The 24,856-nt window shown below is 44.5% G+C and overlaps 1 protein-coding gene across 1 annotated transcript in view; it reads left to right on the forward strand.

The window, feature by feature from the left end:
* The window catches only part of dnah5 (dynein, axonemal, heavy chain 5), a 96,431-nt gene that overhangs the window by 33,054 nt on the left and 38,521 nt on the right, over nucleotides 1-24,856 (forward strand). Inside the window, exons 34-54 of the mRNA XM_031576267.1 lie at nucleotides 459-683; nucleotides 1,900-2,072; nucleotides 2,250-2,428; nucleotides 2,983-3,170; nucleotides 3,910-4,104; nucleotides 4,482-4,616; nucleotides 5,363-5,470; nucleotides 5,802-5,955; nucleotides 6,393-6,539; nucleotides 7,860-8,101; nucleotides 8,294-8,470; nucleotides 9,149-9,353; nucleotides 9,978-10,120; nucleotides 10,398-10,532; nucleotides 10,872-10,994; nucleotides 12,040-12,253; nucleotides 14,021-14,244; nucleotides 16,044-16,242; nucleotides 17,766-17,938; nucleotides 21,039-21,169; nucleotides 22,985-23,138. Coding sequence (XP_031432127.1) covers nucleotides 459-683; nucleotides 1,900-2,072; nucleotides 2,250-2,428; nucleotides 2,983-3,170; nucleotides 3,910-4,104; nucleotides 4,482-4,616; nucleotides 5,363-5,470; nucleotides 5,802-5,955; nucleotides 6,393-6,539; nucleotides 7,860-8,101; nucleotides 8,294-8,470; nucleotides 9,149-9,353; nucleotides 9,978-10,120; nucleotides 10,398-10,532; nucleotides 10,872-10,994; nucleotides 12,040-12,253; nucleotides 14,021-14,244; nucleotides 16,044-16,242; nucleotides 17,766-17,938; nucleotides 21,039-21,169; nucleotides 22,985-23,138 — 3,624 coding nt within the window. The remainder of the gene's footprint in view (nucleotides 1-458; nucleotides 684-1,899; nucleotides 2,073-2,249; nucleotides 2,429-2,982; nucleotides 3,171-3,909; nucleotides 4,105-4,481; nucleotides 4,617-5,362; nucleotides 5,471-5,801; nucleotides 5,956-6,392; nucleotides 6,540-7,859; nucleotides 8,102-8,293; nucleotides 8,471-9,148; nucleotides 9,354-9,977; nucleotides 10,121-10,397; nucleotides 10,533-10,871; nucleotides 10,995-12,039; nucleotides 12,254-14,020; nucleotides 14,245-16,043; nucleotides 16,243-17,765; nucleotides 17,939-21,038; nucleotides 21,170-22,984; nucleotides 23,139-24,856) is intronic.

A 24,856-nucleotide genomic window follows, 5' to 3' on the forward strand; every position in this document is an offset into this window, starting at 1 on the left:
AACTTTCTGTCCTGGACTCAAATAAGTAAAATATAAAATATGTAAATATACTTATGTATATATAGACATAGATATGCTCCCTTCCCGAAGTAACTGTCACTCACAATCATGCATATTGTACCATAGTGTCAGACCCATTCTTGTATCTGTTACCACCCCACTCCTTGTGAACATGTTCTCCCTATGTGTATGTGATTTGTGTATGTTGTGTCTGTGAGTTGTATAAGTTGTATAAGCTACTGGATGTCCTCAATCCATCTAACACATGCACCACATTACATTACACATTACATTAAAACTGAATTTTATCAGTTAGTTAATTCAGTAATTGACTACAGTTTTAATTGATGAAATATATATTAATTATCAATCAGTTTCCAAATAATTACCCAGGCTAGCTGTGGTCTGTTACAGTTCATGTGTTGGAGTGGGTCAGTATTGTGTGGTCTCCACGTTAGGTTGGTCTGCTGGGGATTCAGATGATCTGGACCAGGGATGCTGAGGAGGCCCTGACCAACGCTCGCTATGACCGCAAGATCATGACCAAGACCAACCAGTCCTTCCTGGAGCTGCTCAACACCCTGATCGACATGACCACCAGAGACCTGGGCCCGGTGGAGCGCACCAAATACGAGACCCTCATCACCATCCACGTGCACCAAAGGGACATCTTTGATGACCTAGTGAGTGGTGGGGGCATCAGAGATCAATGGTCCTGTCACTTTCATTCCTACTGGCCTTAGATTCACTTAGTGTGTAGTGGACTGCATGGCTCCTTACACGACTAGTCCTATAGTCCTATAGTGTCCCCCCCCATCCCCACCCATTCACTAGGTTTACTAGTTAGTGGATATGTCATGGGTTTATAGTCTAGAAGAAAATTGACTCTTGTCTGCAAATGAGGACTTTGTTTGAATCTAATTCATTTTTTGTCTTTTTTGCCTAACCCATCAGTACAATACCTGAATAGCTGAGTAATTTTAGTGTGTTGCCCAATGACCTTCAGAGGTCCTCTGCTGAGTTTTACATTTAAAATGTCTTTTTCTCACAAGGTTGAGAAACTACAAACGTTCCAAAATTCCAGCTTTGGTTATTGTCGAGAGAAACACAAGATTTTTCTTCTCAGTGCTATTTGGGCCCAACATACAGAAAAACCACTTGGTGCCACACTGTATTAGCCAGTCCATTGGTGCCACACTCTGTATTAGCCAGTCCATTGGTGCCACACTCTGTATTAGCCAGTCCATTGGTGCCACACTCTGTATTAGTCAGTCCATTGTTTGCCTTTTGCAAACATTTAATCATAATGCCCTGTGGTTTTCCAACAGCCATTTAGCAAATGACTGTGAAACAAATGAGTCCAATTGCAGGTACATGAATCGATGCAGTAATGGACTTGGTGGTAATAGCTCTCGGTTTTACACCAGCACAGCATTTCAATGAGGAGTGCAGCAAAGTGCCTAAGGGTGCCTTTCACAAAATAGTGGTAACTGCTTTGCCCTTGAATCACGTTCACATTCTCCTCTTAAAAAAACTTCTTTCAGTGTTTTGGTCTCTGGACCAAATAAGATGACTATACTTACTTGGGATTACTGTAAGGGTGCATTAGGTTGCCTCTTCCCAAACACTGGCATTCTTTTAGTTTTTTTTAAATCTTTCTCTGAATGCCTCCGTTATACCGTATGTATCGCTAATGAAATCTTTGTTTACGGTTATAGTAACTCACTCCTCCTCTGGGCTGGATTGAGTGTATCTGATGACTTCATTCCACTCTGGCCAGAACCACACTCACTGTATTTCAGTATTATCCCAGCCAAAACAGAGCAGGGGTTCTGTGGCTAGGTGTTAGCATGAGTAAAGCCCCATCCATCTATGCCTCTGTCTGGTTGTCTCCCTCAGTGTCGCCTGCACATCAAGAGCGTGACTGACTTTGAGTGGCTGAAACAGTGCCGTTTCTACTTCAGCGAGGACGGGGATAAGATGCTCATCAACATCACTGACGTGAACTTCATCTACCAGAACGAGTTCCTCGGCTGCACAGACAGGCTGGTCATCACACCTTTAACAGACAGGTGTGCAAACGCAGCAGACTCTGTCATACACACAAACATTTGTACAGACACACATGCACGCACGCACACCCACACACGTGCGCACATAGTATACATGTTTATTCATTAGTTGAGCTCTGTGTTTCTCTCTCTGTGTGTGTGTGTGTGTGTGTGTGTGTGTGTGTGTGTGTTCTCCAGGTGCTACATCACCCTGGCCCAGGCGTTGGGCATGAGTATGGGTGGGGCTCCTGCTGGCCCTGCGGGCACAGGGAAGACCGAGACCACCAAGGACATGGGCCGCTGCCTGGGCAAGTACGTGGTGGTCTTCAACTGCTCCGACCAGATGGACTTCAGGGGCCTGGGCAGGATTTTTAAAGGTGAACCCCCCTCAGCCTCCCACTCCACTGGCTGCCTGGTGCAGCCTTTTTTTCTCTTTAGGCTACTCTCCTCAGTAACACTTTTGAAAATCAGGTTGAAGAAAAGACGTCACACTGTTGTGTGCATGCTGTACCTGATGTCTTTCCAAAGGGTTTGAGGGTTTGAGGGTTCCGGGCTGGAACACCCTGCAAAAATGGAAGAAAAGCTGTCACAGCATGACATTGCCAGCTATACTGCCAAAAGAAAACAGTTAGTGTGTTGGCAAGCTTCTATCAGTGTCAACTTGGCTATCGGTGGTGTTTGCAAGGTTTTTGCATGCCTTTTAGGTAGTTAGCTTGCTAGTTGTGGAACAGAACTCCTTATTGCTGCTTTAAAGGTGTTGAGGGTTTAAGATAGATCAATCAGAATCGAGTAGTTCGCAGAATTGACTTTGCCTGTCTCCCATGGCCCGCAGTGGGTGCTGATAAATAGTCTGCCTGTGGATATCTTTGGATTAGAACATCTGCTGAAGGAATAGATATAAATGGCTAAATGTCCCTCTCCTGTTTCCCAGGTTTGGCCCAGTCGGGTTCCTGGGGCTGTTTTGATGAGTTTAACCGCATCGACCTGCCAGTCCTGTCTGTGGCAGCGCAGCAGATCGCCATCGTGCTCACCTGCAAGAAGGAGCGCCGCAAGAACTTCCTGTTTACCGACGGTGACAACGTGGAGATGAACCCTGAGTTTGGCATCTTCCTCACTATGGTGAGCACCTCTTCCCCTCTGGGTTAATCGCACACTGCCGTTCCTCCTCCGGAAAAAAACGAAATGTTCACAGTCATCAGACGTTAAACAAATATGTGTCGGGCTAATGGAACGCAAATGGGGTGATTTCAAAAGTTATTATGTTTGTGGATAAACTCACCTTTTTTAGCAACTGCAGAAATTTGATCTGAATTATAATTTTTCCACCACAGAAATGTATTCCAAACAGCACAAGCCTCAGGCCCCTTTATGCAAAATAGGCATAATGTGTTTTAGTCAGCCTTAGCCTGCTGTGGACGGTGCATAATGTTTTAGAGCGTCACTATGGCATACATCGCTTTGGGTAAAAGCGTCTGCCAACTGACTGAATCTATGCAATGAAATGGTTATCTATGCACTCCAAATGTATGCACTCCAAATGTATGCACTCCAAATGTATGCACTCCAAATGTATGCACTCCAAATGTATGCACTCCAAATTCCGTTGTATGCGAATACAATGACAATAAAGGCTTTACTATTTCTATTTCTATATCAATGAAAAGAGGCAATTAATGGACAATTAACAGCAATATTTGATATTTGGAGTAGTAGCAGGTGTACCACCACACAAGACCTGGTGTTAACTGTGGACAGGGTACCTCTTTCTCTATGTGTAAAGCTCTGATTACTCTGTACTGAACTTCACTAAATGGTGAATTATGACGTTCTCATCTCACTCTGATGTCCCTGACTGTAGAACCCAGGTTACGCCGGACGTCAGGAACTCCCCGAGAACCTGAAGATCAACTTCCGCTCGGTGGCCATGATGGTCCCGGACCGGCAGATCATTATCCGCGTCAAGCTGGCCAGCTGTGGCTTCATCGACAACATTGAGCTGGCCCGCAAATTCTTCACTCTCTACAAGCTGTGTGAGGAGCAACTTTCCAAACAGGTGCGCTCACAGAGGAAAACACACACACACACACACCGCCCTTGTGATGTCAGTTTGGATTGGGAAGTTAAATATGATATTGGCACCTGTTAACACAAAGGTCAGGAACAAAAGGCGAAAGGAGATCAATCTGACCAATCAATCAGAGACAGACTTGCCAAGTGAGAGAGCCTCTGTGTGAGGAGCTCAATTTCAGCAATGAAACATGCTTCTGTGGTCTCCAGGGAGACGGAGAAGTCTCTGAAGTGTGCACTCAAATAGATTTCACCTCTGCCGTGATGTATTGTAAACTCTCTGTGTGTGTGTCCGTGTCCATGTGTGTGTGTGTGTGTGTGTGTGTGTGTGTGTCTGTTGTTCATGTGTGTGTATATACACAGGTACATTATGACTTTGGCCTGAGGAACATCCTGTCTGTTTTGCGTACCCTGGGAGCAGCCAAGCGAGCCAATCCTAACGACACAGAGTCCACCATTGTCATGAGGGTCCTAAGGGACATGAACCTGTCCAAACTGGTGAGTCCAGCGGACTGTACCGAACCGCACCGACCCGCCTCTCCCCTGTCATCCACTCACAGGAACAGGGGGCATCTCAAGTCATTGTTCCGTTTAAAGAACACTCTGCTGGGGCTTTTGGGTACTATATGACTCTGTGGTCTTTGTGTGTAGCCTTGAGTTGGCTGTGCCTGTGTTTTACCTGTAAACTACAAAGTCACTGAGTGGTCCTTGTCTCTTCGGTGCTTTGAGGGCTGTGTGTGTGTGTGTGTGTGTGTGTGTGTGTGTGTGTGTGTGTGTGTGTGTGTGTGTGTGTGTGTGTGTGTGTGTGTTCAGTTGGTGATTGGTGAGCTCATAATTGCAACTATCAATTCAAATGTCACCTAGTTCATTTTTTGTGTGTGTGTGAGAGGGGAAGATTTAGAATGATAGTTGCAATGTTATTGAGGTCTGTGTGTGTGAGAGAGAGAGAGAGAGAGAGACAAGGAGAGAGGGTTCCATAAAGGGAGATTTAGGACTACAGTTGCAAGGTCACTGAGCTGTGTGTGTGTGTGTGTGTGTGTGTGTGTGTGTGTGTGTGTGTGTGTGTGTGTGTGTGTGTGTGTGTGTGTATGTGTGAAAGAGAGAGAGACTGAGGACTATACTTTCAGTGCCCTTAGTGGCTATGTGTCTCTTTTTGTTTTATCTGTCTGGTTCTGTGTTTGATTGAGGATTATTGTGGTATTGTCTCTGAGGCCACATTGTGCGTGTCTGTGTTTGTGTGGCAGATTGATGAGGACGAGCCTCTGTTCTTGAGCCTGATAGAGGACTTGTTCCCTGGAATTCAGCTGGATAAAGCAGGCTACCCAGACCTGGAGGCGGCAATCGATAAACAGGTTAGAACCTTCTGGAAAAAAGTTCTTTCTAGAATTTTAGGTACCATAAAAAGAATTTAGGACATGGCTGGATTATCACAGTAATCAGCTTAGTGGCACATGCACTTTTACTTTATTTAGGATGTGTACATGCTCTGGCATGCTAAGGGGGTATCCAAGATGCTAAGAGCGATCCCTGTAGATAGCTAAAGCCAGTCCAATAACTAGAATCTCTGTACCCTGGAAGTGTCTGAAGCTTGTCTTTTAAGGAACTATTTTAGAACAGGTCTTTTCTACAGGTGTCTGAAGCTGGTCTCCTGACTAACTCCCTGTGTGCTGGTCTTTCCAACAGGTTGCTGAAGCTGGTCTTATCAGCCATCCTCCATGGAAGCTGAAGGTGATCCAGCTATTTGAGACTCAGCTGGTCCGACACGGCATGATGGCACTAGGACCCAGCGGAGCTGGAAAGACCACCTGCATCCACACCCTTATGAGGGCTATGAGTGGTTAGTCACGTTTTAGCCATCCAATCCCAGAGCTCATCTCATTAACACTGCTCTCCATTCCCAGAACTCATCCCATTAACACTGCTGTCCAATCCCAGAGCTCGTCTCATTAACATTCCGGTCCAATCCCAGAACTCATCCCATTAACAACACTGTCCAATCCCTGAACTCATCCCATTAACACTGCTGTCCAATCCCAGAGCTGGTTAACAGTGCTAGCCTAAGAGTTTATGTAATTATTGAAACAGTTATTTTAGATATCAACATTATCTGCTCTATCTAATCTTGTCCTTGATGTTTCAATTACTCCTACATATTGCACATTTTTTTGTGTATCTGATCTGTGTGTGATGATTATGATGATGATGATGATGTGTGTGTGTGTGTGTGTGTGTGTGTGTGTGTGTGTGTGTGTGTGTGTGTGTATGTGATCGCAGACTGTGGCCAGCCTCACAGGGAGATGCGGATGAACCCCAAAGCGATCACTGCTCCTCAGATGTTTGGCCGGCTGGACGTGGCTACCAACGACTGGACAGACGGGATCTTCTCGACACTGTGGAGGAAAACACTGAGAGCTAAAAAAGGTGTGTGCGTGTGTGAGAGACAGAGAGAGAGAGAGAGGACGAGACTGAAGGAATAGAGAGTTGAGGGGGAAAGACTGAGTATAATAGACATACTGAGGACAGAGACACCTCTGTGTGTGTGTGAGTGTGAGAGAGAGGGAGGGGGAAAGAGAGACAGCCAGAGAAATGCCTTAATAGTAAAAGAGCAAAGCTGAAATGGCAGTATGGGGTGGGTGGGGTGCGGTGGGTTTAATAATAATACATTTTATTTCACAGCGCCTTTCATGTCACTCAAGGACGCTTTACAATTTAAAACAGGAGCAAACAAATAACAAAACAATTAAAATTAAAAGTGCAAGTAAAAACAGCATGGCAACTACAGTGAGAAAGCAATCCTGAAAAGGTGGGTTTTGAGAGAGGATTTGAACTGAGGGAGGGAGTCAATGTTTCGGATGTCAGGTGGGAGTGAGTTCCAGAGTTTGGGAGCAGAGCGGCTGAAAGCTCTGCTCCCCATGGTTTGGGGTGGGGGTTGGAGTAACATAAGTGTTTTTCAAGAGAAATGTCTGAGGGGATGTAAAAGGTAGCACCTGCAGTACTGCTGCCAGGGAGAACACATAAAAATGGTCATGGGAGAACACAAATGTAGACCAGACAATTTTATTTTACCATAACACCTTTCAAGCAGACACTCCCCACTGTAACATTAACTATGATGTAAAGAGTTTCTTCTGAGGCCAGAAGAAAAGGCAGAAAAGACCCTGGGCCATGATGAATCTCAAAGAATATGCCCACCTCACTCAAATCATTTAATCAAGCTTGCAATCGGAACAGGAAGAGGTTACATGAACATCAGCTAACCACTAGCTTTCTGACACACAATGCAGCGAACAAAATGTAGCCTGGTTAAGATCTTAAACTTTTTTTGTTCTATTTAGTAGTAGAAGTAATGAAATGTCTGACATGTACTTTGTTTGAATTAGGCTATCCTTTCTAAAGTAGCCTACCGGCTGGAAGTCAGCCACCAGCAACTCTAATGTCCCGTCTCAGCACCTCTCTCACTGCCGAACCTTGGGCTGGGGCAGGCCAAGGGGAGGAAGGGGATGGAGTGTTCTGGATCTTAAAAAATGCATTATTGTCTAGTTAGCACAAGAGCGTTTATTCCACATGATTAAATTAATATTCAATTCGACCAGATGTTCACCCCTGCACTATGTCAGGCCCTCTGAATAAGATATATATTCTCTCTGTGAATGTCTTCCCTTATATTCATAAAATATTCAATGCTATCAATGCCTCCTTTCACTTCCACTTTTCCTACCATCAATTTCCCCCTCTCTGCAGGTGAGCACATCTGGATTGTCCTGGACGGGCCTGTAGACGCCATCTGGATAGAGAACCTGAACTCGGTTCTGGACGACAATCGGACACTGACGCTGGCCAACGGTGACCGGATCCCCATGGCGACCAACTGCAAGGTTGTGTTTGAGCCACACAACATCGACAACGCCTCCCCCGCCACCGTCTCCCGAAACGGCATGGTGTTCATGAGCTCCTCAGTGCTCAGCTGGGACCCCATTCTGGAGGTGAGGGTTTATGTTGGGCTCACAATATGTGTGTGTGTGTTGTATGTATGTCTGTGTATGTGTATGTGTGTGTGTGTGTGTGTGTGTGTGTGTTTATGTGTGTGTGTGTGTGTATATGTAATGTGTATGTGTTGATGTGAAGTCTACATGTATGTGTGGGAGTGTAAAGTGTGTGTTTGCTCATCTGGTCAGGGCTGGCTGAAGCGTCGCTCTGCCCAGGAGGCTGAGGTGCTCAGGGATCTGTTCTCCAGCTCGTTCGTGGAGCTCTACCGCTACTCCACGCAGGCTCTGCAGTACAAGATGGACATGCTGGAGGCCTTCATTATCATGCAGAGCATCAACATGCTGCAGGGCCTTATACCACCCAAGGTACACACACACAAATGACACAAACACACTCACACACACATGGACGCACGCACACACACACACACACACACACACACACACACACACACACACACACACACACACACACAGTATATATATATACACACACACACACACACACACACACACACACACACACACACAGTATATATATATATATATATATATATATATATATATATATATAATACACAGGCTCTGCACTATAAGATGGACACACAAAGATGGACACACAAACACACATGCACATGCACACAGACGCACACACACACACACACACATACACACAGACACACACATATATATATATATATATATACAGACACAATCCTATGCACAGAAAAACTACATGTACAGACATGTTTTTTGCCCCTCAGGTCTATGTTATTTTTGTATGTCTTTGTATATCTGTTTATTGTGTGTATTGCGTGTGTGTATGTGTGTGTGTGTGTGTGTATGTGTTGTATTTAGAGGAATGTGTATGTGTGTGTGTGTGTGTGTGTGTGTGTGTGTGTGTGTGTGTTTGTGTGTGTGTGTGTGTGTGTGTGTGTGTGTGTGTGTGTGTGTGTGTGTGTGTGTGTGTGTGTGTGTGTGTGTGTGTGTGTGTGTGTATTTTGTCTGTTGTATATTGTATTTAATGTGTATGTGTGTTTGTAGGAGCAGGGTAGTGAGGTGTCTCAGAAACACTTGGAGCGTCTGTACGTGTTCTCGCTCATGTGGAGCGTCGGGGCTCTGCTAGAGCTCGACGATCGAAGGAAGATGGAGCACTGGCTCCGTTGCCATGACAGCGTCCACCTGGACCTGCCGGACATCCCGTCCCACAGTGAGGACACCATGTTTGATTTCCACGTGGCTGCAGATGGTGAGTCACTCGCACACACCCCCCCCCCCACACACACACACTCAAACACACACACACACACACACACACACACACACATCTATAGTTTCACCTGAGCTTCCTAACTCTATTTTCTTTATCTCTCTCATAACCACCTGATGCTCTCTCACAAACCACCTAAAGCGGCTCCACATCTGATCAAATGAAAATGAAATGGAAATTTTAATGGAAGCATTTGATTTAGTGTTGACACGACAACAGGTGGAAATTATCCGTGATAATGAGGGTGCATCAAAGGAGTAGTACAAGCAGACATGATAAGAATGCCAATGTCCTTTTTTATATGCATGTCCAAACCGTTTGTGATATGTGACTGGAATATAATTGTTTTTACTGATACTGTTTTCTACTTTATTTATATATATACATATGTGTGTGTGTTTAAATATATCTATTTATAATAGATAAGAATATATAAAAGAATATATTATATGTATAATTTTCTATATATTATCCTTATCATGCAGTTAGTATTCCGTTGGAGGTTCATTTTATTTTGGTTCTTATGTGTTGTCTATGGTTGTGTGTGTGTGTGTGTGTGTGTGTGTGTGTGTGTGTGTGTGTGTGTGTGTGGTCTGAACTCAGGTCAGTGGGTGCACTGGAACACATGTGTGGAGGAGTACATCTACCCTATCGACAGCACGCCAGAATACGGCTCCATCTTGGTGCCCAACGTGGACAATATTCGCACAGACTTCCTCATCCAGACCATTGCCAAACAGGGAAAAGTGAGTACCAGCTATAATGACAATACGGTCAACATATACAGTCATATCCTCTTGTCTTAGACATCAACAGTTCCAACACACAGTTGAAAATGAACAGAGTAAGTGGAGCTGTTGTGTCGATGTCTTAAAGTAAAAGTAGTGTTTACAAGATTAAGCTATGACTGGTGTGACCATCAGCTGGTGTAGTTCAGGTCCCTGGCTGATTGGCTGCCTGACCTTACTCTGTGCTGGCTAAGCCAATAAGATGTGCCCCGCCCCTGCGTTTCCCTCTCCCCAGGCTGTACTTCTCATTGGTGAGCAGGGCACCGCCAAGACGGTCATCATCAAAGCGTACACGTCAAAGTACGACCCCGAGACACACACGGCCAAAAGTGTCAACTTCTCCTCAGCTACCACCCCACTTATGTTCCAGGTAAACACCAAAGTGCCTCTCTATTTCTCTCTCTCTCTCCTTCTGCATTCTCTCCCCCTCTCTCCGAGGTTCTTTACAAAAGTGCATCTCTGAAGTGATGAACTAGAACGACTATCATTAGGTATTGAATGGAAATGAAATGGTTCTGAGATTGGTAAAATGGCTTTTCTTTTATAAAAGCATTCACGTGGACACATACATACTTGCACACATGCACAATCAGCACCGCCCCACTCACAAACAATTATGCGTATGCACACACACACACACACACACACGCACACTTTAGATGAGCCTTAAACACAACCTGTTGTGACGCTGACCTTTGTGTGATTGTAGAGGACTTTGGAGAGCTATGTGGATAAGCGGATGGGCACCACTTACGGGCCTCCAGCAGGGAAGAAGATGTCCATTTTTGTGGATGACATCAACATGCCTGTCATCAATGAGTGGGGGGATCAGGTGAGTGCACAACACACACACACACACATACACACACACACTCCCACACACACACACACACACACACACACACACACACACACACACACACACACACATAGACAGAAATGCTCCTCACTTTACACTTGCAACAACATATGCAACATTTTATGTTATGTAACACACACATTATACATAACAGAGCATATCAAACGGGTGCTCGAACGAGACACTCCCACCCCCACAAAGCTAAACCATACAGAACAACTCTATCATAACATGTTCAAAATGTATCTCATGACACCGTTTTTTTAAGTAATACCAGAAAAATAAATGATAAAGCAACAAAATGTTGCTTCAACGGTTGGATTCGGAAGAAGATCCAACAACAGCTTCATGCCTGTCCTGTCAAACTGATGGTATTTGATCCATTATTAAAGACAGACCGCCACACATGTGGGTTGGGAGTAGTGTGTGATGGCTGGCTTTGATGCAGCATGTTAAAGAAACATGAGAATATATCACACACTACGGTTTCCTCTCTCGGCCATGGTGTCCTCTTTTTCAAAGAGTTTCCTGTGTGGTCTCCATGGAGGTAAAGTTCCTGCAAAGTATGGTTATGATGACACCCATTAATACAACTTTACTTTGTGACAGCTTTACTTTAAACTGAATCTCTCTCCTATGTGTGTGTGTGTGTGTGTATGTGTGTGTGTGTGTGTTTTCCAATAGACCAAGTATCAGATTCAGATAGGTTTGAGCATAGGAACATTTCCTATCGTACCCATTTCATTTTGATAGAACAGACAGTATTTCAAGTCTGCTGGATCTCTCTCAGGCACTAGAATCCCATAGAATGGAGATGCCTGTTCTGTTACTATAAAAGATCTATAAGGAGACTTCCTCATGCATGGGCCTAGATTCATCCTTTGGTGCTTATTATGTGTGTGTGTGTCTGTGTGTGTGTCTGTGTGTGTGTGTGTGTGTGTGTGTGTGTGTGTGTGTGTGTGTGTGTGTGTGTGTGTGTTTCTGTGTGTCTGTGTCTGTGTCTGCATAACAACCACAGGTCACCAATGAGATTGTGCGTCAGCTGATGGAGCAGAACGGCTTCTACAACCTGGAGAAGCCGGGCGAGTTCACCAACATCGTGGACATCCAGTTCCTGGCGGCCATGATCCACCCTGGAGGCGGCCGCAATGACGTCCCACAGCGCCTAAAGAGGCAGTTTTCCATCTTCAACTGCACCCTGCCGTCCAACACCTCCATCGACAAGATCTTCGGTCAGTCAGTGTCCCATATTCTGTGGCTTTGTGGACTTCCTGAATAACCATAGGAAAACTGACACACACACACACACACACACACACACACACACACACACAAATGCAGATACACTCCTCACATTACGCTTCCAGGAACAATTGCAAGGTTTTATGTAACAAATAAATGCAAGTGTTAGGAGGCGTGATCCATCCATCAGTCCTGTGGCCTGCCTGTTTGGAGTTTTTAGAGTAAGGACCCAGAAGCCATGAGGAGACTGAGAGTAGCTGTCTCTGGGGATGGAACCGATCCGCAAGCTCTCACTGATCCGCTCGATCCTCACTGGATCTGGGTCAAACGTGCCCCAGAATGAGCTGCTGTGTAGAGCCATGGCCGTTCCAACCAGGCTATTTCACAGTATTTACAGCTGATGTCTTAACCTGACCTCCTCAGGTTCCACTGCTCCCAGACATGACATGATGTGTGCAAATGGTGTTCATTTACTTGGTGTACTTGGTTGCAATTGTGATGCTAAGCAATAGTCAGAGATATATGCTATGAGGGGTCCAGAAATATATTCTTTTAGGTGTCAAATTCATAGGCTTTGTGATAGTAATTGAATCTTATAATTTAAGGTTTTAAAAGACAGATCTCTAAACTGTATGCTAATTACCTTTGACTTGACCATGGCTTCATGCTCCTTTGTTTGAGAATGGTTGGAAAGATAATTGGAGCAGCCGTGGAAGGCTTTTGGCATTTTATTGAGGAAAGTGTGAAAGCCTTGGATAAGTATGTCTTTTTACTGAGGAGATTGAACCAGGGTGTCAGCGCAGATTGTGTTATTAGCCAGTACCTGATGTGACTCTAGCGTGAGATAATAGCATTGCCGTGGTAACCATCTGACACGAGGTCGTCTTAGCCGCGCCCCAAGTTAAAGTCATTATTATGGATTTAAGTCTCTTATCGTTAAACAGCTATTTAATCTTTCCTCAGGTCTGTGTTAGTCTTCACACGCTCTCCTGCTTGTTCTCTCTCTCTTGTCTCTTCATCTCTCCCACTGAACCTGTGTCTTTGTGTCTTTCTCTATCTGGCTCTCATGTCTCGCTCTCTGTGTTTCTTAGTCTCTCTCCCTGAGCCCATGTCTTTGTGTGTCTGTCTTTCTTCTATCTCTCTCTAAACCTGTCCCATTCTATGTGCCCCTCTCTCTCTCTCGCTCTCTCTCTCTCTCTCTCTCTCTCTCTCTCTCTCTCTCTCTGAACATGTCCCTTTGGTCTCTTTAAGTTCAATTTAAGTTCTCTCTTTCTTATCTTCTTCTGAATAGATAAAATATGTATGAATGTGTAAATAGGTGTGTTTGCATGTGTGTCTGTGTGTGTGTGTGTGTGTGTGTGTGTGTGTGTGTGTTTGCCTGTGTGTGTGTGTTTGTGTAGGTGTGTCTGCATGTGTATGTGTTTGTGCCATGTTCTGCTTGTGTTCTCTTCTTGAGTCGACTTTAATTTAATTTAATTCAGTGAGCTTTATTGGCAGTTTTGTATAATTTTGCATAATTCTTTGGAGTTTTGTATAATTTTGTATAAATAGAGTATAAATAGAGAGTGTAACATAGTAAACATATGATGCATGCATGTGACAAGAGCAGAACAGTACGTGAGTGAGTGCATGTGTGAATGTATGTGTGTGAGTGTATATGTGTGTGTGGCTCTGTGTGTGTGTGCATGTGTGTCTTTTCCCTATTCCCATCTAACCCTCTACCCTCATCCCCCCCACCGCACCCACCACCTCGACAGGTGTGATTGGCTTGGGCCACTACTGCTCTGGCCGGGGCTTCGTAAGGGACGTGTGTGAGATGGTGGAGCACCTGGTGCCGCTGACGCGCCGCCTCTGGCAGCAGACCAAGCTGAAGATGCTGCCCACTCCTGCCAACTTCCACTACATCTTCAACCTCAGGGACCTGTCGCGCATCTGGCAGGGCATGCTCAACACCACCACTGAGGTCATCAGCACCCCAGAGGTGTGTGTGTGTGTGTCTGTGTGTGTCTGTGTCTGTGTGTGTGTGTGTGTGTGTGTGTGTGTGTGTGTGTGTGTCTGTGTCTGTCTGTCTGTGTCTGTGTCTGTGTCTGTGTCTGTGTTCTGTGGGTGTGGGCGTGTGTGTGTATCTGTGGTGTAGTATCTGTAATATGTGTACATTCCTGGTGAGCCCAAGTCTTTGTAATTGCCAAGCAGAGAGAGACTGGACAGCTGGGCTGAAAACAGGCACAATGTCATCTGGGCATATTTTCAGTAATGAACAGTGACATTAATTAGCCTCACTAAAGGCAGTGAAGCACACACACACACACACACACACACACACACACACACACACACACACTCACACACACACACACACACACACACACACACACACACACATGCAGCATGAATGAATGTGGCAAGCAGCTACACAGTGAAAAGGGAGACGCAGCTGACAGCGAGTGGCCACGGCCCTTTGATGCTGCTACAAACCAAGAACAAGGACAAACAGAAGCCCTGCTGTAGGCTGCACACTTTCAGGGACATCGTGATGACACATCGCTGCCCATCCTGGGGTGGATCTAATTCATTTCAATTCAGTTCATGGATACAGCGCCATTAACAACAGACATTGCCGAAAGGCACTTTACAAAGCCCAAGGCCTTTTGTAAACCAGAAAATTATGACTTGCAGGGGGGATGGATATTTTTGCAAGGCATTGTATAATTCAATTCAATGTTATTCCTTTATAAAGCGCTGTTAATCATGATAGACATTGTTTCAAAGCGCCATACAGAGCCCAGGAGCCCAAGGCCTAGACCCGCTGTTCGCCAAAACCTCCAGACACAAAAACAGTTTCTTCCCCCTCGCCGTCTCAATACTGAACAACTAACCCACTGTAGCATATATATTTATATTTATATATTTATCCCTGCACTTCTCGCACTCTCCACTTCTTCTTTGCACTACTGTTGCGCAACATTTCACAGCTACTGTATATAGCCATTCCGCCTTGTACATACTTTTTTAAACTCCTTAGTCCATTGCACTGTTGCACTGTTTGTTTGTTTGTATTGTATTGTATTGTATTGTATTGTATTGTATTGTATTGTATTGTATTGTGTTGTATATTTTGTGTAAGCACACTGAGAGTCACTTTACCAAGTCAAATTCCTTGTTTGTGCAAACTTACTTGGCCAATAAAACCTGATTCTGATTCTGAAGCACAAGCACAAGGAGACGGTGGAGGAAACTTCCCCCCTAGATCTATTCCAGTGTTGGGCTCCTGTCAGGTCAGGTGGCACATGGGTTTCCATGGCAGTGTGAACATACAGAGAGGAATATATAAACTCCAACAGTGAACAGGAGAACAGGTCCTGGTGGCTGTCATTCTAATCCCTTGGTAAACACCGTGGACGCCCCTCACATCAAAGCCAAGGGAGAGTCGTGTGTGTGTGTGTGTGTGTGTGTGTGTGTGTGTGTCTTTGTGTGTCTTTGTGTCTTTGTGTCTTTGTGTGTGTGTGTGTGGTGTTGAACTAGTGCTCCCAAGGACTCCACTCAGCCTTGAGTCAATAGTAGGTCGCTGTCTGATCCAGAACATGACTGCATGATGGAGACCCAGGCTCCTGTGTGTGTGTGGGAGGTTATGCATCCTGAGTGATCAGTAGTTTGCATCTCTCTGTGTGTGCCTGTGCGAGTGCATGTGTTTGTGTGTCTGTGTGTCAATATGTGTGTGTGTGTTTGTGTGTCTTTGTGTGTTCATATGTGTGTGTGTATGTGTGTTTGTGTGCGCGGCAGGTACTTCTGCGGCTGTGGAAGCACGAGTGTAAGCGTGTTATCGCCGACCGCTTCACGTCGCCCGAGGATGTGTCGTGGTTTGATGACATGCTGGCACGGCTCGTGGAGGAGGCGCTCGGGGAGGCGGAGCGAGCTTGTGTGGACTGCGGGGTCGACGCCTACTTCGTGGACTTCCTCAGGGATGCTCCTGAAGCCACAGGTAAACACAGAGGTAAAGAGGTCACACAGTGGATATGAAGTCAGGTGTGGGAGACTAGGAGGACTAACACTGGCTTAAAATATTCAATACAGCTTGTGCTTTGTACTTTCTCGGGTAACTACTTACATTACCCACATGTCTATTAACCATTTATTACTATTCATTTCCACATTTATTCATATGAATACATATGAATACATTGGTGAATCATTTTTAACTGTTTCTACACCATAAGTCAGCATTTATGTGCCATGGGAACATTTTGAAATGCAGCATTTTAATCCTTCTGAAAAAGGAATAAATGTATGGTCTTTGTACTGCATAGAGCAGCAGTAATTGATGAGCTCCATCATTTTGGACACTGCCATACCTTGGAAGGGTGTTATACCATGGTACCAATACTTGAAGTGTTGAAATGTGTTTGGTCTTGGTCACAGACTTTCATTTAGGATAGTTGTAGAGCAAATATAACTTATATATAAAGTGATATTTCTATTGATGTCATGGTTACCAAGTACTAATGTAGACCATATGCTCTCCTAATGATCAGATTAAATGAACACTTGAATCAGAAAGGAATGAAATCAGAAACATTTCCCTTGCCTGTGGTATAACATCGGTTTGATATTAAGCCCAGGCTTCCAGTGAAGGTTCTTCCAGCTGTAAGCCCATATTCATTAATCACTAGGATTCCTCCATGCAGCCCCTGTGGGGGACCCTAGCGGCACATGTTCCTCATTTCCCCTCTTCCTCATCCATCAGTGCTGTTCATACCTGACAGAGCTCATCAGTGCCAGCTCTGATTACCTGATTAGCTGTCACACCTGATTGAGCTAATGAAGGGGGAGTGTAATGAAAGAGTGTGTGTGTGTGTGTGTGTGGGGCGGGGATGTTCTGCATGTGTTGCAGGGGTCCCTCTGGAACAGTAGACTTCCTGGCTGGTCCGAGCGAGAGATTTGCTCTCATTTGTAGGCCTAGGGTGGAGAAGCTGCCTCCAAAACATGCAAGGAAATATGTCTGGCATCTCAGTATATTCTCACTTCACTCCTGCAACGACACTTACTGCACAGTGTCAAGTTTGTGGCCGGTTTGGCTGTGATAAAAGATTGGTTAATTATACTGTAAGGTCAGGTCTCACTACATATTAGTCAGTGGGTGGCTACAGCTGAAAAAACATAACACTGCTTAGTATTTAGCCTTTACTTGACTTGAATGGTAAATAGAATAATGATTAGAAAGACTTGTAATAGCACCATCATCAAGCAAATCATTTCTTGTTAGACTGTAGGCATCAGGACTAGCCTTAGGGCTAAGCCTGTAGGCTACCTCTTTAAAATGGCTTATACAGAGAGTCACTGATGGAGTCCAGAGAGCCTGTGCTCTTTCAGATGTCTCTATGGTTCCGTTTTGTTCTTGTAGCTGTGTGTGTGGGTGTTTCACCTCATCTACACAAACAGCTACAACAACAAAAACACACAAACACACAAACGTTTACACACCCTGTCCTCCTGTCATCTTGTCAGGAGAGGAGCCGGAGGACGCAGACTTTGACATGCCAAAGGTGTATGAGCCCATCGTGTCCTTCGAGAGCCTGATGGAGCGGCTTAACATGTTCCTGCTGCAGTACAACGAGACCATCCGCGGAGCCGGCATGGACATGGTGTTCTTCAGAGACGCCATGACCCACCTCATCAAGGTACACACTTGTTAACACGTCACACAGGGGAGAGAGACTCTGAGCCCAGCTAGAGGGCATTCAGTCACAGGCACCGGTAACTACAAGATGGAGAGATTCCATTGGGATAAGGAAATGTACCCAGGTGTCAAGACTAACATATTTCAGTTTTTATACTGTAACCTGAATTGCACTGAAAAAATGAAAGTGTATGTACACTCTTGAAACATAGACTTTGTAGGCATACTGGAAAGGCAACAAATTGATAGTAAAATTGAAGCTAATGTGTATGGGGTAGGGGTGTGCACGGATAATTGAGTATTCGGATAACCATTTGCAGCATATCTATTTGAATACTAGGATCCATATTTGGTAATTTTGTATATGCACACAATCATGGGAAGTTATGAGAAAATATGGGATATTCAAAGATACAGTGAGTAGTTTTTTGTGGCATCCGTCATGTTGCACGGCCAGGTTTCTAGAGAAAGGACAAAACGAAACACTGGCTCGAGACTGGTTTTTCGCGTTGTTATGGCAGTTGACAACCACCCTAGGCATTGACACACGCTTGTAAGGGGAAATGTATTCAACTGGTGGCAATTCAGCGATCACACTACTAGATGCCACTAAAAACTACACCCTGTACATTTAAGCACAAATACTTTAGCAAAAATAATAACATTTTTAATTTGTGAAGATGGTAAGATGGTCCACACTCAATCATTTTGGTATTTATTAGTTTAGTGAGATCCAATCCTATGTAATTCTATGTTTACAACCGTTGCGGCTCGTGAGGGCTGGCTAGTGGCTGAAATCCGCCACTACTATGGACCATTTTCAACAGTTTGTTTTTTATTAAGATGTTTTATTATCATCACGTGACTTTACATTTTATAATGTTCACATGATCTATCAGATGTGTATGACATAATACCTACTGTAAGGATTGTGTGCGGAAACGTCTGGAACTCTTTGGGGAAACTGTAGGCTAGTTTCCTGGGGTTAGCATACATGCATGCATGCATTTAATAAGCTGTCTTTCCGGGGGGAAACCTGTGTTCAAAATACATCTCTAAAGTGACTCATATGTAATGGTATCACAACAAAAGATTGTAGGCTACTAATTTCCCAATACATTTTTCATATACTGTAGCTCTGTCATCCATGGTTACGTAACCGAGCAACCTTATTTGAAATGTAAAGAATGTTCCTACCCACGGTGTCCTAATAGACGGAACATCCACATATTACACTGTGTGTGTGTGTGTGTGTGTGTGTGTGTGTGTATGGGATTAACACACACAACTGGAAGTGATTACTAATGGCAGACGAATGGCACAGTAGAAGGCTGGTGTTGACATGCTCTAAGTGGCTGATCGGATGTTCGTGTCTCGCGCTAATTATGTCAGAGAGGGGCCCTAACCCTCACTTTCTGAGGAAGCATACTTAAAAAAAGTGATCAAATGCCAAACAGCATATTTCCAGGGGCTCTCAGACTGCTGTGAAGAGCAGCAGGAGGTTCCAGAAGCTTCCACTTCCTGTGGTGCTGGCCATGTCTCATGGCTGTATTTAATAATTCAACATGGACTGCTATGTATAAAGAGGGCCTTCCTTGTCCATGGTTATGTAACCGAGCAACCTTATCTGAAATGTAAAGAATGTTTCTACCCATGGTGTCCTAATAGGGTCTTCCTTGTTGCACAGAGGGAAATGTTCACATGTTACAATGTGTGTGTTTGTGTGTGAGGGTCGGTGTCTACAGTGTTGTAATACATTACATTACAATTCTGCAGTGGGGAAAATAAGTATTTGAGCCCCTGCCGATTTCGCAAGTTTGGCCACTTGCAAAGAAATGCGTGATCTATAATTGTAATGGTAGGTCTATTTTAACAGTGAGAGACAGAATATCAACAAAAACATCCAGAAAACTGCATTTTATAACAGTTATGAATTGATTTGCATTTGATCGCGGCAAATAAGTATTTGAACCCCTAGCAAAACATGACTTAGTATTTGTTGGCAAGCACAGACGTCAGACTGTTCTTCTAGTTGGTCACCAGGTTTACACACATCTCAGGAGGGATTTTGGTCCACTCCACTTTGCAGATCTTCTCCAAATCCTTAAGGTTGCGTTTTAAATGAGAGGGAATGAGGGAATGAGATTCTAAGGAGGATTGGGAGAACGTGATGTGGTCAGAAGAGACCAAAATCAAGCTCTTTGGCATCAACTCGACTTGCCCCGTTTGGAGGGGGAGGATGCTGAATATGACTCCAAGAACACCATCCCCACCGTCAAACATGGAGGTGGAAACATTACGCTTTGGGGCTGTTTCTCTGCCAAGGGTACAGGACGATTCCACTGCATCGAGGGGACTATGGATGGGGCCATGTACCGTGGAATATTGGTCGTGAACCTCATTCCCTCATTCCCTCTCATTTAAAACGCAACCTTAAGGATTTGGAGAAGATCTGCAAAGTGGAGTGGACCAAAATCCCTCCTGAGATGTGTGTAAACCTGGTGACCAACTAGAAGAACAGTCTGACGTCTGTGCTTGCCAACAAATACTAAGTCATGTTTTGCTAGGGGTTCAAATACTTATTTGCCGCGATCAAATGCAAATCAATTCATAACTGTTATAAAATGCAGTTTTCTGGATGTTTTTGTTGATATTCTGTCTCTCACTGTTAAAATAGACCTACCATTACAATTATTGATCATGCATTTCTTTGCAAGTGGGCAAACTTGCAAAATCGGCAGGGGTTCAAATACTTATTTTCCCCTCTGTATATTAAGTTATCGTCATTAAGATGAGTGTAATTATATGATATTAAGATCTGGTTCTCCTGTGTTCATAATGGACCTTGTCTTATTGTTAATTTGCATACTTGTTTTCTATGCTTGATGGATCAATGAGTCTAAGGCATGCCTTCTGTTGGCTTCAGAAGCATTGATAATGATGTGATGCCCAGAGAACAAAATGGTTGTAAAAGGGTGCTCTGGCATGGCCCTGGCAAAGAGTGCTCTGGTATCATTATCGAAATATTCTGTATTCAGACTTCAGGGGTGCTGATGTGTGTGTGTTTGTGTGTGTGTGTGTGCGCGTGTGTGTCTTCACAGGTGTCTCGGATAGTCCGCACCCCGCGAGGCAATGCTCTGCTGGTTGGTGTTGGGGGGTCTGGGAAGCAGAGTCTTACCCGACTGGCATCCTTCATGGCCGGATACAAAACCTTTCAGATTACCCTTTCACGGTCAGTGAGATGTTCCCTCTTCCTCCCTCTCTCCCTCTCTCTCTCTCTCTCTCTCTCTCTCTCTCTCTCTCTCTCTCTCTCTCTCTCTCTCTCTCTCTCTCTCTCTCTCTCTCTCAGTCCAAGTGTCTGTGAATATGTGAGAGACAGTGAGAGGGAGTGTGTGTGTCTGTGTGTGTGTGTCAGAAAGTCATTAGTTTGAAATAATTAGCTGGAGACGCTGTTTGAAAGTGCTTATGTTTTATGATGTCAGGAGGGGGGGGGATCCCTTTAGTCGCTGTTTTGTTCCAGTCTGTTTGGCCTTTAGAAAAACCAAGCCAAATGGAGTCTAGTCTACTCTGCTCCTTTCTGCAGATTAAATTCATATGTCGAATCCCATGGGCACGTATAAAAGCTTTCAGAAAGGAGAACAGAATCTTTTTTCTATTTTCATTGTGCTAACTAAACTGTGCTACCTAACTATCCCTTTGTGTTAGAGAGCAGTGAACAATGTTCCAGGTAATGTCATGGTGCCTCATTTTAGAAGCTGTGCTGGAACAGAGACGAAGGGTATTATATTATTCCATTCATATCTAAGTCGTCCATTCCACTTCCTCATTATGCCCCATTAATGGGATGATAGCACATCCCATTTCAGAGCAAAGAGACCTGCGTCTGACCATGTGTTCGGCTCCAGTGGATCAGAGCCAGACTGCAGCCGACTCGGGAGCGGATCTGGACCAAATACAGGTCCAGTGTGGCTCTGATCCGTTCCTGTCTCAACTACCAGTAGACTGGTTGAGGCCATCTGCCCACGCTAGCCCAAGTGCATTTGGAAATGGAAATGCATCATCATTTCTCTGTTTAGCCCTTCCATCCACACTAAAAACAGCGTTTTCTGTCACAGAAAAATTATACTATTTCTCTCTGAGACTCAAAAAAAAACGGCTGGTTTGCATTGTAGTGTGGACAGGGAAAACCGAGAGTTTCAGAAACAATGACGTATTATTGCCATTACGCTGGTGAAACTTTGTGCTGGAGACACCAAAACAAACATAGAGGAACAATAACAACAAACACTTCTGAGGCGTAACATAAAACATTACATTCAATCTGCATTTTCAGACTTACCTGGTAGAAATGTGGATGTAGCCATAGTCTGAGGATACGTGGCAATACTCTTCAGACACGGCAGCATGGGAGTTCAGTCTCAATGGAGGCTACCAATCTCTGTCTGACTGTCTTCATCTCCCTCTTTGTCTTTGTCTGTCTCTCTCTGCTCACTCACTCAAATAGAGACACACACACACACACACACACACACACACTCTCACACACACACACATCCCCATAAATCGTGCACACAGGGAGAAGCAGTCAGTTGTGAACTATTCTTAGCTGCTGAACCACACATTAGCATAATGTTGTGATTATGCTGGTGATTGAGGCGATGCATGCACTGTGCTTGCAAAATCTTTGTACACAGTAGCGCTGCTTACTTGTTCATGCTGTGGCATAATTAATCCTCTTTTCTATTGTTTTAGGGTATTCTGTGCCAGAAACAAGTGTTTACCTAATTTAATCTTATAAATTGTGCAGTGCAATAATCATTAGTTCATCTGAAGCTGCCTGCCTAATGACTATGAATGTTATTGGAAATGCAAGTATAAACTATCAGTCTGTGTTCACTTTTGGAGACTCAGGTCTCACTTTCTCTACAGTTCTCAGTAATACCACCATAATAATAAGGTTTCAGATTGTATTGAAGCTGAATTGAATGTAACATAATTGAGCTGACCTGAATGTAGGAAATGTCTCCCCGTTTGCTCTCCTGCACAGGTCCTACAACACGTCTAACCTGATGGACGACCTGAAGGGGCTTTACCGCACAGCAGGCCAGCAGGGCAGGGGCATCAGCTTCATCTTCACCGACAACGAGATCAAAGACGAGTCCTTCCTGGAGTACATGAACAACGTCCTATCATCGGGAGAGGTTGGCCAATCACTGCACACTGCCCAACCTCAACCTAGAACCCCCCTGCAGGACACACACACACACACACACAAACGCACACACACACACACACACACACACACACACACACACACACACACACACACACACAAACCTATTCTGCTCCTCTCACCAAAATCCTGGCAGTGAGGCCCAGATCACCACACCAGCTCCAGCTTGTTGCTGTTGTACAAAACCCTGGTTCTTCCAGACTCACCATTTGGCTTTGTCCCTTAAGCATGTTGAAACTGGACTGTAAAAAAATGCTACAGGGTGGAGTGCTCTAACAAGTATTAGAGTTGTAGAGTTTTTTTAGTGTTATACAAGTGTTCAACACAGTAAAGACAAATTTATAGTCCTGGCGACAAGTGGTACTCGACAGAAATGAAGAGTGCCTGGTGACGCTGCAGCACCTGTGGGTTCTCATAGTCCGTCTCTGAAGACAAACTGGCTCAGAATAGAACCTGAGATTTCTATAGCAACATTAACATTAGTTAACTAAGTTGAGTCGTATTGACCATGGAAGACACGCACCTTTCCTGAAAGGCACATTTTGTCCCTTTGTGATCCTGTCATTAACAGCAAATGATATCTCCCAGATTATGTAAGTCAACAATTCATCAAATATGAACTTTATAAATGGCACTGCTAGCTACATAGGATGCTAAAAACATTAACACGGTGGCTGTATACATATCAACAATGCAAAATGTTCATCAAACCTCTTCTCCTCCAATCAGAGAGAGCAACAAAAACCTGCGTGAGCGACAAACATGCCCGCACCAAATGTTTGGTGTACGTGACAAGGTCTGCGATGCTCTAGCAGACACAAATTTGTCTCTTTTCCATCATTTTTTGGGGAGCGACAAATCCTGGACAATAAATTGGTCTTTAGCCGTAGCCGTCAAAATCCAAAAGTCTGATCTTCCTCTGACCATAACAAATGGTGTTCTTTGCTCTAAATGCAATTACCAAGTTGAGAGAAGGCGAGACAGGATATCACAGAGACAGATGGTAAGTCACAGACGGGGAATCCAAATCTCCCTCTGTCAGAGCGCAGATAACAGAACTGGCTGTTTAAGGGGGTTTGGGGGGTGAGGGGGCCCCATGGGACTCCTCTCTGTCTCTCAGTCAGCGCTCTCCTCACACAGCTCACACAGGCCTGGAGTCTCTGCTGAATTGCATTGAAATTCAGTGCGTGGGTTCCTGCGGTGTGAAGCAGGTGTGACCAATCTGCAAGTCTTAACCGCAAAGGGCACTGGAGCTGCACGCTTGCATTCCCGCTGAGCTTAGAGACCTGCTCCAGTCATTAATCAACACGCACATAATGGATTACTTTTACACTTACTTTAATTCATTTGTTTGGTAGTTTTATCCAAAACAACTATTTTAAAGGTGCCATATTATGAAAATTCCACTTTTTTAGTGCTTCTACACGTTCATTTGGGTATCTGGCGTGTCTACCAACCCAAAAACGCTGGAAAAAAAACATTGGCGATCTTTGTTATGGTTCCTCTAGGTCAGAAACGTCATGATTGAGTCTGCGAATGAGATTCCCGTGTGTTGGCCTGTCACAACACATTGGGAGGTTCCCTATATGGCCTTGGTATCAGTTTTACATCTGCTCAGCTGGAGGAGAAGTCCTGCAGCCTCAGGGGCCCTGTGTGTAATAGATGGAGCTCTCCTGCTGTGTAGAG

Source organism: Clupea harengus, chromosome 11 (genome assembly GCF_900700415.2).
Source record: "Clupea harengus chromosome 11, Ch_v2.0.2, whole genome shotgun sequence".
Lineage (NCBI taxonomy): Eukaryota > Metazoa > Chordata > Actinopteri > Clupeiformes > Clupeidae > Clupea > Clupea harengus.